The sequence below is a fragment of the Podarcis tiliguerta genome (genome assembly GCF_965153285.1).
Source record: "Podarcis tiliguerta genome assembly, chromosome: 1".
Lineage (NCBI taxonomy): Eukaryota > Metazoa > Chordata > Lepidosauria > Squamata > Lacertidae > Podarcis > Podarcis tiliguerta.
In genome coordinates, this window is record NC_139534.1 from 47,452,931 (window position 1) to 47,473,101 (window position 20,171).

Genomic DNA, 20,171 nt, shown 5'->3' on the forward strand with positions numbered 1-20,171 from the left:
AGTCTGTAACCTGAAGCGTCTGTAACCCGAGGTACCACTGTAATTGTATTGTTACATGCCACTCCAATCTCTGCTGAGAGGTAGCAAAACACTTGCCCAGGGTCATGTTTCCATTGTGAATTCAGGGCATGGCAGAGGCTGTAGTGTTTTAAGATAGATGGTTTATTTTACACCTATATAAACCTAAATCTACACACAGAGAAAGAAAATCCACAGCATTACATCTCCAGAGAGTCTCTCTTTGCTTCTCCCACAGCTTCAGCCAGCTTGAGTCCAGATCAGCCAGCCATGCTCCTCAGTCTCTGGGTTACAGTCTCTCCAGTCAGCACCTAAGATAGTTTTGACCTTTGTTCTCCTCCTCCTTCCCAGCACACCTCTTGCCAAAATCCCAAGCCTCCTGTAAAGACACTTTTCTCCATCAGCCTTCCATCACTTTGGTAGCCTGCCAGTTCTCCTGCTCTGCCAACTCCTCAGAGCTGGGTGGGGAGGGCAGCTCTTTTGCATGGCCAATGGCCCTTAACGGCCCAGGACTCTTCTTTAAGGCTATGCGCTTAACTAGCCTGGCCAGGCTGTTTTGCATGAGCCTCCTTGTCTGGCACAGTTATGCAGCTTGCATTTTCCCTTCCTATCCTAAATATTAGCTAGATTCCGACATTCATTAATTTCTTAGGTTTAGATCCCGTGCCCCCCCCCCCCTTATGACAGTATTTGAATTGCTAGTTTGCTCCTAGCAATTTGCTCCTTTCTCTGGCAGGAAGGCAGGATACAATACAATAAAAATGTATTTTTTATAAACAAACAAACCCAGCCCCAATTAAGTCTCCACCTATGTCACCTACACTATGTACCCAGAAGTTCAGCAGGACATACACTTGCCCCGATTGCACTTTCTCCCCAGAAAAGGAAACTTATTGCCCGCCCCCGTGTGTTTTCCCCACCAGCCAACCCTCCTTTAAAGTTTAGACACCCTGAGCAGTCTGGGCTGATGGTGCAAGGTGGGTTTGGAAGCGCGACCCTAAAGCAGGCTCCCTCTTCAGTCAGTCCTATTAATGGCACATGATATTCCCCATGAAGTGTGCTTTCCTCCCCCCCCCCCTTAAATTTCATGCTCCGAAATATCTCTGTGTGTGTAAAAGAGAGAGAGAATTGGACATCGCAACATAAATCCGCGCTAAGTCAACTTGAGCATGAGTATTTCTCCGCCCCGGTTCCTTCAAGCACCAAGCTGCTGAGGGGCTGAGGGGCCCGAAGGAGGCGGCTGAGGCGACGCCTTTCCTCCTGACCTCGGGCCAACAGTTGCTCACGGGAGCGCGCTCTCCCTGACGGGCACGCGCCTTCCTGAACGCCCAAGGCGAGCGCGGGCAAGTACCGTAAGCTATAACGGGAAAAGCGTGCGGAGGATGAGGGGGTGTCTTGCGAGGGGAGGGGGCTGCGGGCCTTGCCAGCAAAAGGGGCAGGAGCGGAGCATGTTGGCCTCTTAGGGGCAGAGGGGCAGGCGGGTTGGGGCGCAGAGCTTGGTCGGGCTTCCTCGCCTGCGCTTATTTGTACTTGACTACAGCTAGTAATACTTTGGTTTGATACTGCAGCTCCTCGAAGTTAAAAAAAATGCATTGTTGTGTGGTGGTGAACTGTTCCTTTTTAACAGCTGCGGAGGGAGCTCCCCTCCCCACCTTCACTCCAACCCCGGTGTGTGTGTCTAATAATAGTGGTTTGTGGAGAGGAATGCTTGTCTCCGATGTCCTCCTTTCAGTCTGTGGGGCTTTCTGTCCCTCCCTCAGCTCGTTTTTGAGGAGGTAGTTAAAGGGAGAAAAGAAAGAATTGGAGGCGGGGAGAGAGCTGCGTGCAACTTTTATTTCTCTTATAAAGAGCTCTGTTCTTCCTGTTCCCTCCAGCTTGTTGTGTTTATTATATGGGGTGAGGGGAAGCGGGGGGAAAGATGGGATGGGAACCGTGGCGTCCTCCAATTCCCCCCCCCTTCATTTCCAGCCTTTTCTCTGTTTGCATATCTTTGTAACGATGGGTTTCAAGTTCAACCATCTGGGACTTGTCTTTTATGGCTGCAAGGAATAGGCAGTGCTCAGTTTCTAACTAAGGAGGCACAACTCCTGGCTGTCAATATCTGCTCCTCCTCCCCAATCCTACTTGCGTGGCAGCTGCTTACAGTTGTTTATTGGTGAGGGAATGCACTCGCTGTTGTCATCTTTTGCTCCACAGCTGAGCCCTGGCATGGGGAGAGGGAGAGGGAAAAGATTGAGGGTTGTACTACGGGGCCATAGGCATTCACTGGGTTTTAGTTTATGTTACTGGGACATTAGGAGGAAACAGGCCAGACTCTTTTAACAAACTGCCTACAGCCACCCCTCTTCCCCTTAATGGAAAGGAGGGGACAGTGGAGGAGCAACACTGTTGGTTTTGAAACAGGCGTTTTGTATCCTGCTTGCCTCTCTGTTGGGAAACAGGCAGTGACATCCTATTAATCGGAAGGAAATCTGAAACCATCGCAGCCAGGAGTACAAAAATAAAGTGCCATAAGAGTAGACCTGCAAACTGTGACTTGACACTTTCTGTTAACTAATGCAGAACAGTTGTCTGCTTTTAAATCTGCCAGGATCGTAGCCTGTGCTTTGTAATATATTCTGTAGAACTTTATAGTGGTATAGCATGCTTTCCAGTTATCTAAATAAGCCTGTGAAGCTGAGAAACAGTACTTGACCATTTGGTGATTTATAGCTAAATGGACATGCAACTCCTTCCAAACTTAAAAGCCTGCCTGCTATCTCACACTGGCAGTTGGTGCTCACTTGTGTAGAAGTCAGTGGGCCAGGAAGAGTATGCTTTCTTGAAATAACTAGGGTTCTTCACAACTTTCCTTTGCTCATGGGCTTCCAAGGTAACTGGGATTTCAGGAGAGTGTGATCAAACTCAGGTGACACTTGAGTGCAACATTAAAGGGCATATAATTTCTTAGCGGAACTGTATTTTTGAAATGCCACATACCTTTGACACACAGAAACAATGCAGGAAGGAACAGCAAAGCAGGTAAGAGGTTAAATCTGATTATATAGGCTTTCCAGCTACCTCAATGGTTGGTCTAATGCTTAGAGCAGAGGTGGATACCTTTTCCAGTATTCCCTCATGGATAGTCACCTGGGGGCTGCTTGTAGGGCACCCCCAGAGGCAAATGGGGGTATAGCACCAGATGTGACTCTTCCCTTTGTAGAGTAGGCTACATTCCAACTATGTAGAAGTTGAAAGTTTCTTCACACCTACACACCCACACAAATCTCTCCATCCATGCAAGCAAGAGACATTGTTATGGTTGAAGGATGCATTTCAGCCAGGCAACAGCACTTCAGATGAGCTTAGAGCAGGACTGGTGAAGGGCAGGGTCTAGGAGATTCCTGAGAGTCAACTAGAGAGGTCTGGAGGGCCACATCCAGTCCCCACACCTGCTCCCCTTAGGGTTAGGCATGGTTCTTTTTCTGTGAATTCTTGTTCATACTTCCCTGTCCAATCTTGGGGAGGGGGCCCTCTTCTGTAGCCACTCTGTTTCTGGGTGCCAACATTGTCACAGAGCAGGAAGGAATGGAATTGATAGGGCTATCTTGCTATGCTCTGCTTGGAAAGTTAGCTGCTTCGGCAGTCTTGTAGTACAGGTACATCAGGGGATGACAATTTAAGCTCTGTTTCTCTTGACTCTGCTCTCCCTTATTGATGCTTGGTCCAGACTTCCAGTGCTTGCCAAGCTTTCCGCTGTACTTAGAGGAATCCTAATTCCTAACCAGTGTTAGAAACTGACATGTGAAAGCTAGGAGCTAAATAGCACCTTAAACCCAGCAGAATGTCTAGGTGCACTTTTTTATAACAAAAATACAAAGCTGAAAATGAATGAACTGCAGCTAAAATGTGTTCATTTTTCACGTGGTCTAGTCCTTCCCCTGCTCACCCCCCTAATATTCTTAAGAGGGTCTCTTCTCCAGCCTTTAGAGCAGGGGTAGGCAACCTAAGGCCCATGGGCTGGATGCGGCCCAATTGCCTTCTCAATCCGGCCCGTGGACAGTCCAAGAATCAGCGTGTTTTTACATGAGTAGAATGTGTCCTTCTATTTAAAATGCATCTCTGGGTTATTTGTGGGGCATAGGAATTCGTTCATCCTCTCCTCCAAAAAAAATAGTCCGGCCCACCACATGGTCTGAGGGACGGTAGACCAGCCTACAGCTGGAAAAGGTTGCTGGCCGCTGCTTTAGAGAGTAGCTGGAAGTGGGGAGACAGAAAAAGGTCTTCCTTTCCTTCCACTCTGCAGTTTAAATCTGAAATCTTAGGCACAGTACTGTGCCCAGAGCTCAGAAACTGCTCACACTAATGAAATTCCCTGTCACAAAATGTGCCTAGAACAATGGGAGTTTTGAACACTGCTCCTAACAATTTATATGTGTGTTTTCTCACATTCAGGCTTTCTCCTTTCTCTTTCTCTTTCTCTTTCTCTTCCCCTTGCTCTGTTCTTTTCTCCAATATCTGATTTATATGGTTAGGTCCTTGGTGGCAGGCACCTATCAATTTTTGCTTGTGATGTAAGGTGCCATGTACATTGATGGTGCTATATGAGCAATAGTAATGTAACCACTGTGGTGACTTTTGTCCTTAATGTTAAGTATCTTGTTGCAATCTCTCTATAAAGATCTCTGTTCTCTGATTACAAACGACTTCAGATTGAATCACTGCCTACCAATGAAAGGAGGGCCAACAAGCAGGGCCTCAGATGCCGTTTTTAAGGAATGGGCAGGTTCATACAGTTCATACAAAGATTATTTCAAACTACCTGGTCACAAAAACCATTTAAGGCTTTATAGAGTAAAACCAGCAATTTGGAGTGGGTCTAGAAATGCAGTGTTAACCAGTGGAACTGCTACGTAATAGTCTTAAATAAATAATATAGGGCTTGACTTTTGATTGGCAATCATCTTGGTGTTAGGTGTAGCAACCTTAACTTAGAGAGCCAGTGTGGTGTAGTGGTTAAGAGCGGTAGTCTTGTAATCTGGGGAACCAGGTTCGCTTCCCCGCTCCTCCACATGCAGCTGCTGGGTGACCTTGGGCCAGTCACACTTCTTTGAAGTCTCTCAGCCCCACTCACCTCACAGAGTGTTTGTTGTGGGGAAGGAAGGGAAAGGAGAATGTTAGCCGCTTTGAGACTCCTGAAGGGGAGTGAAAGGCGGGATATCAAATCCAAACTCTTCTTCTCTTCTTCTTAAAAGCAAACAGAGAAGAAACTGATTTACTTATACTATACTCAGTTATTTACTGTCGCTTTGGGTAGTTCTACCTTAGCAATGATAAAGAGTTCTCCTTAAGTGAAGAATCAAGTTGGAAATTTGTTTGTGCAACTACAACCTTTCTACTTCCTATGTTGTCTTATCACTGGAACTATTGGGCATTACATGTATTGCAGCTCTGGAATGAGCTGACCCATGTTGAATATTTTCTAAAAATTCCCTGAGCAAAACACTTTAGCTTGTGTCCAAGTCTGTGGATTCCCTCACCCCCACCCCGCAATCAGAGTGTTGCTTCCTTAATTTCTTGAATTTATCTGCACAAAGCAACTTTGGCCTTGGTTGTGTTATATGTGCTTGGTACATCCAGACTTGATTACTATAATCATGGGGCTGCCTGTAAGAACATAGATTGTTGCCTTGAACCATGCCGAGATATGGTCTACTTCGCCCAGTATTTTCTATTCTGATTTGCAGTGCTGTCTGGGATCTTAGCAAAGTGTTTTCACTTAGCATGCATCATCATCATTATTTTTCTGGAGCTGTCAGGGACTGAATCCTGAAACCTTCTATATGCAAAGTGTGTGCCGTACCACTGTGCGGTGGTCTATTCCTATAGAAGCCAAAAGTTTATTTGTTAGCAGGTATCTAATTAGTAAAGGAAGTATGTGTTCTTTTCTTGAACATAGCAAGTGGATTATCTAACAAGGGGGCAGCCCCACCCTACATAACTGATCACAAGACATGCACACCATTTGAATGGCAATGCCCATCAACTTGGGCCCCCTTTCAAATATTGTATGGGGGGGGGTGAAGGGACCTCAGCCCCAGAAAACTTCACAAAGTGGTTCAAATCTTTCTAGGAGCCAACTCTCTCAGAAAGGAAAGTATACTTACTGATTATTTGTGTATGCTAACATAAGAAATCAACTGTGGATGGATGCCACATTAAAAATGGTGACATGTTAAATGGCATGTCTAGAGAGTTTGACTACTAACTAGAAGTTTCAGTTCCAATTTGGGCAGCAAACCTAACCACATGTTAATACATTTGACTAGGTATATAGCCAAACTCGCAGTGCCCAGGGGATGGTAAGAGATCCAGCATACAATGACTAATTATTATAGCAAAGAACCTGAAATTATCCAAAGGTTTATGTGATTAGAACATTCTTGGCCACTGTTGCTTTGCCAAAATGGAAGCCAAAAACTGGTTTTACAGGATGATTTTGTGCAGTGTATTATTCTTTGAGCAAACAGTGTAAGCTTTTGTTTGTTTTTCAAATCAGAAAAGTAGTACCAGTAATTCTTGATGAATTCAAACTATTTATTTCTTGACTATATATTTCTCCATTTATCTGCTCTGTCTCTACTAAGTCAAAGTGCTTTCTCTCCTAATCTAGGATGCAGTCCTGACCCAGTTTACCTGGCAGTAAGCCCCATTTAATTCAGTTGGACTTACCATATTTTTCGCCCTATAGGACACACTTTTCCCCCTCCAAAAATGAAGGGGAAATGTGTGTGCGTCCTATGGGGCGAATGCAGGCTTTCACTGAAGCCTGGAGAGCGAGAGGGGTCGTTACGCACCGACCCCTCTCGCTCTCCAGGCTTCAGGAAGCTATCCGCAAGCCTTGCGAGCCTGGCGGGCATTCCCGCGGGCTCACAAGGCTTGCGGGCAGTAGCCTGCAGCCCACAAGCTCGGGGGACAGCGGGGAGGCGCAGCGCCGCCATCCCGCTGTTCCCCAACCTGGTATGGAGGCTGCCAGCCCCACAAGCTCGGGGGACAGATATCCGCAGGCCTGGGGAGACCGGCGGGACTTCCTGCTGGGCTCCCAAGGCTTGCGGATAGCAGTCTGTTCTGGGGGCTGGGGTTGGGGAAGGCTTGGGCATCCCCCGCCCCAGCCCCGCACCTGGGGGAAAATAAATTCCCCCCCTTTATTTCCCCCCCAAAAAACTAGATGCGTCCTATGGGCCGGTGCGTCCTATAGGGCGAAAAATACGGTACTTCTGAGTTAGGTATGGTTAGGACTGTCCTGTCCTTGCACCTTGTCTGTTCAATATTTCTTAATTCTGTTCCCTCTTTGAGTCCCCTTTCACACATTTCTTGATTACTGCATTGAACTTTCACTGTCAAAATCTCCTCTATTTCTTTTTCTCTCTGAAAAATATAATTTTAATTTTTTGTTATGACAATAAACTATTATAATATTTAACAAACTTTGGAGTGCCGCTGTTCTTGTCACATTACCCATTTTCCTCTTTGAGTTTGTACTTCTGTTGCAAATAATAGAATCATCACCAAAACATTAATGAATCTGTGGAGGCACGTCTCTCTGTAGTAACTTCTCTACTTCCGCAGGCTCAGATAATAAGAATTGTTTCCATTGTTGTAGAACTGTCTTTAATGTTTGGCTCCTGGAGAGAGTTGTTTTTATTTTATTTAATCAATGAGAGAAGTTTCAGTAAAGCCAGTGTAAGTCTACAGATCTGAGACTCACAGTGCATCATGGTGCATGAGTTAACTTGTATCATAAAACCCTTAGATAACCAGTTTGAACCTAGCAACATTTTGGTCATTTCTGGAAGTTCTAGCATTCTAGTATGTTCCATCAACCATCTTTGTTTTCTTGACTTTCTCTTCCTGTATTCATGTTAGGACTGTGACACTCTGGTGAAATCTTTTTGACATGGGTATGCCTTCCAGCTAACCCAGGGATGAAAAGAAAAACAGAAGAGTATTCATGGAAGCCAGTACTACAGAGCAAATCTTCTCCATGTGACCGATTCAAGCATGCCTGCTGCATCTGCAGGGGGTTTCTTTATGTTTATGGTGGACGGCAAAATACTAGCTTGAATGATTTCTGGCGATACAAGATAGGTAAGTTTTCCTGTTCACCAAATAAGAAGAAGAAGAAGAAGAAGAAGAAGAAGAAGAAGAAGAAGAAGAAGAAGAAGAAGAAGAAGTTGTTTTATTTGTATCCTACCCATTTGACTGGGTTGCTCCAACAAATTATAAAAACACAGTAAAACATCAAACATTAAAAACTTTCCTATAGAGAGCTGCCTTCAGATGTTGTCTAAAAGTAATATATTGTAGTTACATGTATCATTATGCCACTGACTAAACCAAATCTACATGCTGTATTCACACAAACCTGTTTTTCTTCTGGTGCTAACAATTATCCCGAGACAACCTGATGAAATTTCCACCAGATTCTTTCTATAGCAGATTCCTGCCCCCCCCCCCCGATCCATGTAAACAAAGTAAGATTAATTAATAAACTTTATCACCCTAACAAGATTACAATAATACTAATGATCGTTATGTGGATTCTTCATTCAAGCCCACCTTTATGGAAAGCTAACACAAACCTTTTCCACATATGAAAATAAAAAGTAATGTAGAAGTATTATGATGACTACCTGAGGCACTTGCAGGAAAATGTTTTTGTTTTTCTGGTAAACCATACCCTTGGTTTCCTGTGTTGATAAGGAAAAGTGAACATACCTGTTCAGAAACCATTGCTGTTTCTCTTGTGTGATCCAGTGCAACAGCTTTTATGTCATTACCATTTCAGAAACTAGGAGAATGCTGAGTTTATATCAAGTCACAGGGTAGTAGGCCATGGGATAAATACACAGTTTAATTACACATTATCAGAAATTGAGCTGCTGCCAAAATGTCATATGTCCAGTCCACACTGCCTCTATAACATATAGTAAAATATATACATTTCCTTGCTGCTGTTCTACATCAGCTGACACTGGAGGGACAGGAAGTCTCACTGCATTCTCATGCTAAGCAAGTTAAACTATGGTTATGGAGGGAAAGGATGAAACTTGGTAAGTGGTGACTGGTTTTGGTGGCAGCCCATATTTCTGATGTGCATTTTCTGCCTCAGCCATGTGTTTTGTCTGTGGCCAGCAACTGTTTGAGAGAGACTCAATAAAATGCAAACCGAGACTGCATTTGTCCAGTAACATACATCCTTTTTAACAGACAAGTCTTGTTGGAGACTAGTGCAAGCAGATGGAGCCAGTATTTTCCAGCGCTGCAGACTGGCCATTGTGAAACTTGTCCATAGAGCTGAAGCTCTTGCCTTGTTTTCTAATACACAGGGACTCATAGGTATCCACTTCAATGCATCACAGAGGATGACAGTCCATGTTTTACTTGCTTAATCTCTGTGGAATTTTAACAGAGCTTGATATAAATAACTGCTCCATGTTGGGAGAAAGACAGGTTAGGTGATTTCATGGGTCCCTTTCACACCTTGACAATCTTAATCAAAACACTTTCTAGAGAATAATGTATGGGAGAGACTGGAAAACTCAGAAGATGGCCCTGAAGAACTGGAGGAGCACACAATGGTGGATTATCAGGCAAGTTTGAATTGATTTGTTGTTGTTGTTGTTTAGTCATTTAGTCGTGTCCAACTCTTCGTGACCCCATGGACCACAGCATGCCAGGCACTCCTGTCTTCTACTGCCTCCTGCAGTTTGGTCAGACTCATGTTTGTAGCTTCAAGAACACTGTCCAACCATCTCGTCCTCTGTCGTCCCCTTCTTCTTGTGCCCTCCATCTTTCCCAATATCAGGGTCTTTTCCAGGGAGTCTTCTCTTCTCATGAGGTGGCCAAAGTTTTGGAGCCTCAGCTTCAGGATCTGTCCTTCCAGTGAGCACTCAGGGCTGATTTTCTTAAGAATGGATAGGTTTGATCTTCTTGCACTCCATGGGACTCTAAAGAGTCTCCTCCAGCACCATAATTCAAAAGCATCAATTCTTCGGTGATCAGCCTTCTTTATGGTTTGAATTGCTTTAGTCCTGTACAATACAATATGTCGTTCTTCTTTGCTACTGTGGACTCAGCCATACAGCTGCAAATATAATGTTTTAAGTGTATTTTAAGTGCATTATACAAATGTGACACTAGATGGTGAGCTTATGGCAAATTCAATATATTTTTCAAGACACTTCTTGAAAAAGCATTTTCACAGTGTTTTGTATATGTGTCTAGATTCCACCCGTCATATCCCCATTATAGTCTGTGTGGCTGGTGCTGTTCTGTAGTTTAGTTTCCTGGTCAGCTCAGACTTCTGCTTCAGGGTAAGAATCTCTATTCTCTTCTTCCTGCAGCAGCAAAAATATCCAGCCCCCCCCCCCCCCAAGAAACTGCTGGGTATGTGTGACACTTGTATTCCTACAGGTCAGGTAACTGTTGTTAGCAGAAAGAACTCTAGAAGGGGAGGGAACAACCCTTCTTTCCTAGAGAGGTTCTGCTACTGTGTTCTTTGAGGGCCTCCTTTTACTGATCACATTTTTGAGACATAAACCTATAAATACAAAGTGTGATTGAACAAACACACACTTGCAAACATATGTATGGTTGTTGTTTTTCTTTTAACTAAATTAGTGAGTGGGTAGTGTTATTAATGGAGTAAGATGATAGTTTGCTGTTCTCCTTTTAGGTGAAATAAGGTGAACAAGCATTTGGTTTGCTGTTCTCCTTTTAGGTGAAATAAGGAACAGAGTACCATGGTTTTTTTGCAGGTGGCTTTTTTTGGCATATTGTTCTCTGTTAGTGACAAGGTTGTTTTGTTGAGAGGGAATGACAATGAAACAGCCAGTCAGCTGTAGGAGGACATTCCTTTCAGTAACGTTATTCAATTTATTTTTACCTACTAGGGTTGATTTAAATATTAGAAACCTTACAGCTGGCCTATGTGGAAGCTGTCAAAAAGCACATCTATGTGGTGCTCTGGCTGGCAAGCAGACACTTTAAAAACATCTTATCTTGTGTGTCAGCTTAGTACGTGCAGCATCTGCCATGTTCCTCAGTTATCTTTGTGACTGCTGACACTACCCATTTTAAATGTTACACCTGATGCGTTTCTGCAGCCTCTGTGGAGGTAACATAACATTTCAAATCAGCCCCAAGTATATGTCCCACAAATCAATTTGCACAGCCCCCTTAAAAGATGTGCCTCGAAATTATTATTTGTTCAGTAGACATTATAGATACCCCCGACAATAGTGTATTTAAAATATTTTTGTCATTCCTACAGGCCAGGCATGAGGAAACTCACATTTGGGCCACTCTATCTGGCACTTACTTAGTCATGCTGGCCACATGACCCGGAAGCTGTACGCTGGCTCCCTCAGCCAATAAAGCGAGATGAGCGCCGTAACCCCAGAGTTGGTCATGACTGGACCTAATGGTCAGGGGTCCCCTTACCTTTTTTATCTGGCACTTAAGCTCTCTTAGCCCTCTCCCCTCACTGGCACTGCTCCGTGCCCTGTCTTTCTTTTCCCCATGATAATGCCTCTTGCTTGCCTGGCATTTTGCATTACAGGAATGTAGCCCTCCTGTCAAATCCATTGCCCCACTGGCTTTGCCCTCTCATCACCACTGGCATGTGGTCCCCAAAAGTTGCTCACGAGGGAATGTAGCCTTGGGCTGAAAAGGGTTCTCCACTCCGGCTGTAGGCTTTAACACCTTGCAGAAAGGTTCATTGTCAACAAATATTGTAATAAATGTTCTGTGACCACAGTACTATCCCCCTGAAGTGGCTATTGGGATCTGCCCTAGTAAGCAAGCCTTTTGGATTTAATTCTGTGTGTTCAATATTTAAGTGTGCTTGCAATCACAAAAGTTGGCATAGCCCATTCTGCGCCTCTCTCCATTGAAACATGCAACATTCACTTCTGAGGATTCATTGCAGGCCGGACTGGAGTATGGTTTTAGCTTCTTTGGGGGGGGGGTATGTATGTGTAGAGCATGGTGCATGGGACCATTACTCCTTCCATATGTCTGTTGCTGGAGTGCAGCTTAGATTGTGATTTGAAATTTACAATGAATTCACTTGATTGCATTTGACTTTGGAAGGTACAAGTATGTTTTACAAGAAAATCATTATTTTACTTTCAGGGTATCCTCTATATCTTTGGTGGAATGGTGGATTCTGCTTTCACACTGAGAAAGAATCCTCTTTGGATGTATGACACTGGTATGGAACTAGACAAGCAACATCTTTAAACAGGATTGCATATAGATTTGATAAATACGTAGGTAGGGCAGCCTGTTTGGGTGGAGTAGACCGGTGAGAATCTTTTGGCATGCCTTGTTTGCCATTATATCTGCCTGAGCTTGCTTGAAGCATCAGATTTCCAGTCAAGTTCCAGTAAGATCAATATTCAATCCATTTGAACTATAGAATGTTATAACATTTCAGGTAAACGTATCTATAGAAAAAGAAACACCAGGCTATTTAACAAGAAGCTTTCCCCGTGTCTCATTCACTATAGGATTATTCACAGCAAAACTACCCAGCAAAAGTACAGGAGTAGGAGGAGGTTGAGAAATCCACTTACCTACCTTTGTGTTGGAATCAATGTTTCACTAAACACAAATTTAGTAATTCAGCTATATATTTGTGACAGAACACTGAGTATTAGGGCCAGGGCAGTCCTAGCATTCTTCCATTTGTTGATCATTTGTTGTTGTTCTTCCATTTGTTTACTTTTCTGTATAGTTGGCAGGGATTCAGTTCCTGGGAACCATGAATTGCAGCCAGAAGCCTCAAGCCAATTTAATGGCATACTAATACCTTTCAAACATTACAGAAGAGATATAGTTGGCTTGTGGCTGAGAACCAGGGGTCTGCTCTTTTGCTATAGTGCATGCAAAACATTTCTTAGGTCCAGGCCTCATGAGAAAGCAAGATGAGATCTTCTGCATATTCCCAAGGATGGTGGGTGGGGACACAAAGCCTTACCAGCCAATACTATAACATCATAACAACAGTACATTCATCATCTTCTTTGGATTGGGGACAATAAATATGGTTGTATTTTTTAACCATAGGAAGCTGAGTATGATCTGTGGTCTGTTCCATCCAATATTGTCTATCCTGGTTCAAAGTGGCTCCCCCAGGTCTCTTTTTGCCATTATATCAGATTTATTTATTTATTTTTTAAAAAAACCTGAATATACCTAGGATTGAACCTGTAGCATTAAATATGCAAAACACTGAGCCATGGGTACTTCTTATTTTTTGCCAGTGTCACTGCTGACACACACTGTTGAGATGCTACTTTTGGGCGATATTTATGACAAATGAAAGCTACCTTAGTTGCTGTTAAGGAGAACTGAACAACTTTCTTGGTTCCCATCTCCAAAGTTCAATGGGCCTTGTATGACATTACAAGTAGAGCAGGAGTACCCTCTTGTGGTTAGTATTGTAACTGATATTTTATTGAAACTGCAGATTCAGCTAAGTGGATGGAGCGCCAACTCACAGCAGGGGAGAGTGAGGTAAGAAATTTGGAAAACAGAAATGTGTGAATCATACATGAAACATGTTGCTTTGTTGATCCAACAGCTTGCTTAGGAATATGTTCTGAAAACTGTTCCAGACTGGGTTCATCCAGGGAAACGCAGCAGCAGAGTAATTTTATGCTGTTGGTATCACTTTTTCACTGTAAGGGGAGGGATACTTATTTCCGCTATATTCTCTATATAGCATCTATATTTTTGGATCTTAAAATAGGAGTATTGTATCACTTGGCCTTTGTCAATACAGGGAAGGAAGCAATTTCCAGCAGCTTTCATCCCCTGCAGCCTCCAGCACCCTTCAAAATCTGCTTTGAAGGTTCCCCCAGCACACTGGAGCATATTACAGTGGTACCTTGACGCTTCAGGTTACAGACTCCGCTCATAGCTGTCAACCTTCCCATTTTTGTGGGAAATTCCCTTATTCCAGCGCCGTTTCCTGCTGCTTTCTGCTGCTATCCCAGATTGTTAGATATCCCGTAGACTGTCCCTGGGACAGGTGAGGCTGCTGATCCCTTATTTTCAAATCTGAAAGTTAACAGCTCTGACTCCGCTAACCCAGAAATATTACTTTGGGTTAAGAACTTTGCTTCAGGATGAGAACAGAAATCGTGCTCTGGCGGCGTGGTAGCAGGCCCCATTAGCTAAAGTGGTACTTTAGGTTAAGAACGGACCTCCAGAACGAATTAAGTTTTTAACCCAAGGTACCACTGTACTAGGGTGGGGGGGGGGGGGTAACAGCTGAAAATGGCTTCCTTCCCCATTCTACTGACTTTACTGCCAGCTGAGCAACACAGTTGGACGCAACCCACCAGTGTTTCTTTGGTTATAATATGTAGCACATTTATAACTGCTCTCTATACCAAATTACTTATGGTTTATTAATTATAGATTATGAGCTGCCCAGATAATGTTAAAGAGTAACTATACAATTTTTCATTAATAAATACCAGGGTTTCTTCATGTATATAGGTACTAAAGAATATTTTGGTGAAAACCAGACATACCATTTGGAAGCCTGTGGCACTAGAGAAGTGTAGGCTGCCACACTTCATGAAGACAAGCACACACAAAACCAAGAGCTTAGGTTCAGGCAGCTCTTGACATCAAGGATCAAGGTCTTGTGTGGTGAGGGCAGCCTGCACTTGTTCCTTCAAGTTTTGAACTACCTTCCCTCCTAAGCAGCACCAGCAGTAGTAGTAGTAGTGATGCAAGGGACTTAGTCAAAGGGTGAACAGAGGCAGCCTTGCCTTTCCAACTTTTTCTCCTGTGAAACTGTACCAGAGCTTTATTTCTATGTTGTAAAGAGCTTCCAGTCTGCTTTCATCCTCCATCAGACACACTTCGTCCTAACCAACATTGCAAACAGTGCTGTGTTATCACTTTTTTCAGGGGGAAAGCACTTTGAAGACTCACTATTCAAACAAACCTGAAGTGTTTCTGAGGGTTGTTGCTTCTGGTGAATTATATGAGGCAGAGCCTCAACTATGATGTAATTGGCACTTTTAACATTCAGGTCCCCCCCCCCCTTCTCTCTTCCTCCCCCGTCAACTATTCGTTAATCCATCCTTTTCTGAGAGGAGTTTATTTTCCTAGATGATGCCCTTCTCTATAGTTAGGATGGTTTCTTCTGGTGGAAACATTGCATGGACACAATACATTTCTTGCACTTCATTGCACTAGCTATTTATTATTAGAAGTGCTCCTACTGCTCATTCTGGGCTTGAATTTTCTGTTATCTAATTTTTATAGTAGTAGGTGATTCTGGAGTAGAGCGACCATGTAATTAACTCTGCCTTCCTGGGTAGAAAAGTTTGGATAGCATGCCCTTTCCAAAGGCACCACCATGCTTGCTTATGCAGTGCAGTGGAATATGAGTAACTCTCACAGCTGTTCATTGCTTTTCTCTACTGCTTCAACTGAGAACAAGCCCCTGTCCCATACCCATCAAGTGGTTGTACAAACAGAAATGCTCAGTGGTACCTCGGGATAAGAACATAATTTGCTCTGGAGGTCTGTTCCTAACCTGAGGTACCACTTTAGCTAATGGGGCCTCCCGCTGCTGCTGCGTGATTTCTGTTCTCATTCTGAAGCAAAGTTCTTAACCTGAGGTACTATTTCTGGGTTAGCGGAGTCTGTAACCTGAAGCGTTTGTAACCTGAGGTACCACTGTACTGATGTTCATAAAGGTGTCAGTTACTGGTGTTTTACAAGGCCAGTGTGAATGCATTTTTAAGTGGAAGTAGTAAGGGGGGGGGTCTGCTTGGATAGATGTGATGGCAACAACTGTTAATGGTAATGTTTCATTACTATCCTCTCTGCAGGGAACGGCTCCAGTTAATCGGAAGGGCCACAGTGCAGTCATCTACAAAGGCATCATGTACATGTATGGCGGATACATTGACCTTAAGGGTGCTTCTCAAGAATTCTGGACTTTATGTCTAAGTAAGTAAGTTGAGCTTTCTCTGTAGGCATGTTACTGCAACCCAGCGGTGAGGAACCTCTGGCTTGTGTCCTTATTAGGCTTATCGGGCATCCTCCTTGGGCTGTGGTGTGATTTGGCCCAAACTGCAGCCATCACTTGGTGTCATACGGCATCAGCCATGGGACAGGTAAACCTGCAGGGCCTTCTTGAAAATGAATAATTGGTACTACACTCTATGTGCACTTCTAATTGTTCCTTTCCAGCTGCTGGTAGAATTTTGCACTTTTTCTGTCACCCTACCCACCTGTCAAAGTGGTATTTTGTGTGTGTGTGTGCGTGTTTCGAATTTAGCAACCACCCAATTAGTTAGAAAGGAAACAGCTAGAAATTCCTTTGATTCTTTGCAGCCACAGCTTGAAATTAAGAGTGTACTTTGGGTTCTTTCTTTGAAACTGATGTCATGTGACTGGCAGGTGGACAGTTCTGTCAAAGTGGCCAGCAGTGGGTAGGGGAGTTTTGGATCCTGCTCCCCATCCCTACTGAAGTGGCTGGTGGTTATGATACAAAACTCTTTTGAAACATCTAGAATGAAAATGCAATCCTGTAGCTGGCTTCGGCTCCATGTTTATCTGGGTATTGAATTAAACTAGGGATGGGGGAACTTCAAGCTTGTGGACCAAATATGACCTTTCAAGCCTCTCTACCTGGTCCTCTAGACTCTTCCCAGGCCACACCTCTAAGAGCCATGCTCTATGCCCTCCTCAAATGCTTAGGCCTGTCTGGAATGTGTAACGGCAACAGGATGCCATTTGCATGCCTTGAAGGAGGATGGTGGATATGTAGAAACCTCTAACTTTGTATTCCTGTGGTAAAGGCACTTGTGAAGGAGTACTCTGCAGGATTAAACCCTCCTGCTCCCCATTGAGAAAGAGGACAAGACACAGCTGCTTCCCCTGCTCCCCTCCCAACCGTATCTTTAGTTAGGTTTTTGCAAACCCTTATTAAACATCAGCTCACCACCTGAAATGATTTGGATCTGGGGAACTGCGCACAGCCTTTAGTCACATCTGTTGATTTTTGTCTCTGGTCCTACTTCACTGGCATGCAAGCCCCCAGAAGGGAATGTGGATGTTGGGCTGTAAAAGATTCCCTGCCCCTATGTTGAAACAGAAATGGACTGTAATCTTCTTCCTTCAGATAAAAAACAGTGGACACCAGCTGTATCTTACGGTGGTAGCCCAGGCCCTCGACATGGCCACTCAGCTGTGGTTCATGGCAACAACATGTACTTGTTTGGAGGGCTGATGGGTCTGAGTGAACAAAAGGACTTCTGGAAGTGGGATTTCATGGCTGCCAACTGGTCTAGTATCCGAACAAGGTAAAATCTTTTGAGAGCTATTCACCAGCAATTTCAGCAAGCTGCAGTTTGAGAATGGAGTAGATAAAACTACCCAAAATTAGAAAGGTTAAAAATATGTGTGTCTCGGGGAGCTAGGCAGCTATGACGGCTGCCTCTGAGGGATGTGGATTAGGCTGCATTTGTACTTTGTGGAACAGCAAGTTGGTTCCTTTTCTAACGTGGGGTAGGGAATGTGTGGTGCTCTGGATGTTGTGGGACTCCCAACCCCCATCAGCCCCATCTAGTGTGTCCAGTTCATTGGGGATGGTGGGAGTTGTAGTCTAGCAACATCCAAAGGGTCAAACGTTTCCCACCTTTGCTTATAAGCTGTTGAACTCATGCTTTAATAATGCACATGTTCACACCATTGTAATCACATTCTCTGTGATCCAAAGAACGCTGTTGAAAAGCAGAAAGCATTTCTAATGCATTTCTTGGGCAAGGTCTCCTGTTCTGGAAGAGGCTGCCGTGGGAAGTCAGGCCCTGATATGCAAAACAACAATGCTGTGATAAGGGAGGATTACATTTATATACTGAGCCACACATTTCTGTCAGAATCAGGCCGAGATTTTCTGAGGAGGTACCTTTTTTAAATTAGGGCAGTTTCACAAATGTTCGTACTTTTTAAAAGAAAGTATATTCAACTTGGGCTGACCAAGAATTATTGCATAATGATCCGTAACAGTCAATTTAGGGAGCATTATACATTCAGATACCTTCATTCAGTGCAGTTCCCTCTATATTATGTAATTAATGATGCTGTATAGTGCTGACCAAACAGAAACCAAAATCCTACCTCATTTTCATCAGCATAAACATTACTGATCTGTGTTCCTTGTTCTCTGTTGTGCTTGTGTTTAGTCACGGGCCTCCTAAATTGGTGGGACACTCAGCTTTAATATTTGAAGATTCCATGCTGCTCTATGGCGGAGGAATTTCTAATACCAGGCCAAGCAGTCTTCTGTGGAAATACCACTTTCCATCTCAGATGTGGAAACAACTGGCTAGAACAACAGAACCTTCATCCAAAGCTTTTCACTGCATGTTGGGGATTGGATATGGCTTCCAAGGGATTGCTGGTTCTTCAAGGAAGTCACTCAGCTATTTGCATCAAAAGGAGATGGGTTGTTCAAAGCTACTTGCCATCTCTAAGCAGCATGCCTGTTTCTGTGAGTATATTCACCAGGAGCCCTCATACCAAACATTCAGCAATGACGGTAGCACTGAAATTGAAATGAAAACCTTTTACCTGTCTCAGGAGGAGCCAGGATTTTGCTCACGCCAAACCACTTCAAGTTCAGAACTGAGTGTAAATGAGAAAGCATGCATATTGTCCGAGAGAGAGAGAACATCCTACCTAAACCTACCAAGAGAACAGGACTTTACAGAGGAAAATGCAAGTTTCATTGATCTGACACCTGCCTCTGCGGATATTTGTGAGTCTTCTGCCTCCATGGACATTAGTGAGTCTTCTGCTGTGCTGCTGCTTATTGGAGGTAAACCTTTGTCAAGTTCCTCTTCAATTTCATTTTGGCAAATGGAGCTAGACAAAATTTAAATGGTGCATATACACATACTAAGGAGTGAGGACAAAAATACACCCTGTTGTATTTTACCCATTTTGTTATGAAACCAAAATGTCATGTGAATATGAAGTATCTAAGTATTTGAGAATGACAGCGTTACCACTTCATGGAACCACTCACTCAGGGAAATAAACCATGCTGCTATTTTCAATGAATTGATTTAGGCCCGTATACTTGGATTAAGCAGGGACGCGGGTGGCACTGTGGGTTAAACCACAGAGCCTAGGACTTGCCGATCAGAAGGTTGGCGGTTCGAATCCCCGCGATGGGGTGAGCTCCCATTCCTCGGTCCCTGCTCCTGCCAACCTAGCAGTTTGAAAGCACATAAAAGTGCAAGTAGATAAATAGGTACCGCTCTGGCGGGAAGGTAAACTGTGTTTCCGTGCACTGCTCTGGTTCGCTAGCAGCGGCTTAGTCATGCTGGCCACATGACCCGGAAGCTGTACCCCGGCTCCCTCGGCCAATAAAGCGAGATGAGCGCCGCAACCCCAGAGTCGGTCACGACTAAACCTAATGGTCAGGGGTCCCTTTACCTTTGCTTGGATTAAGCAGCTTCAGTGTGAATGCAGAAAAAGCGTCCCGTAAACCTGCTGCTTGTTCCTACAGCTAATTATTTTATTTATATAGAGCAGAGCTGCTCAAATTGTGGCCCATGGTGGTCTGCAGCATGGCTCTGGAGTTGTAGCTGAAGATGGAACATCAATAGTCGTGTTGATTTTTAATTGTTTTTTTTAATGCCTTATATTGTATTCTTACTGAATTATAATTTGAAATCTATGGCATATGAATTGGAATACAATATAGAGAAAACAAAAGGAACAATAAAAATACAATTAAAAATCATACTGCACCCAGCCTAGCACATTATAGTTGCTACAACAGGCACAAAAATCCTTAATCAGTCTACCAAGACTCTCAGCAACCTTCAAGTGGTCCATGAGAAAACCACTGCTTTAGAGGTGTACATAAGGACATGTTTAAACCAGTGGACAACTTAGTTCTTAGCTGATTTGCCATACCACTTGAATCTACATCACCCCATCATCTCTATAGAAAGACTCATAGAAAAAGAACCAAAATTAACTTAATTCCCCTGTAGTTAAGATAAGCAGGCTTCTCCCTCAGCCAGGGAAGGGTAAATGGGCAGAGTGCACAGATGTGC

The 20,171-nt window shown here is 43.8% G+C and overlaps 1 protein-coding gene across 1 annotated transcript; it reads left to right on the forward strand.

Annotated features, from left to right (window-relative positions):
* Positions 1-7,453: 7,453 nt before the first annotated feature.
* Positions 7,454-20,079, forward strand: LOC310673028 (leucine-zipper-like transcriptional regulator 1). Its single transcript, XM_083430967.1, has 8 exons — positions 7,454-8,145; positions 9,571-9,650; positions 12,196-12,274; positions 13,535-13,581; positions 15,924-16,044; positions 17,222-17,402; positions 18,285-19,398; positions 19,450-20,079. Exons 1-7 carry the CDS (start codon positions 7,983-7,985, stop codon positions 18,979-18,981), a joined length of 1,368 nt encoding a protein of 455 aa, XP_083287093.1. The 5' UTR covers positions 7,454-7,982; the 3' UTR covers positions 18,982-19,398; positions 19,450-20,079.
* The last annotated feature ends 92 nt before the right edge of the window (positions 20,080-20,171 follow it).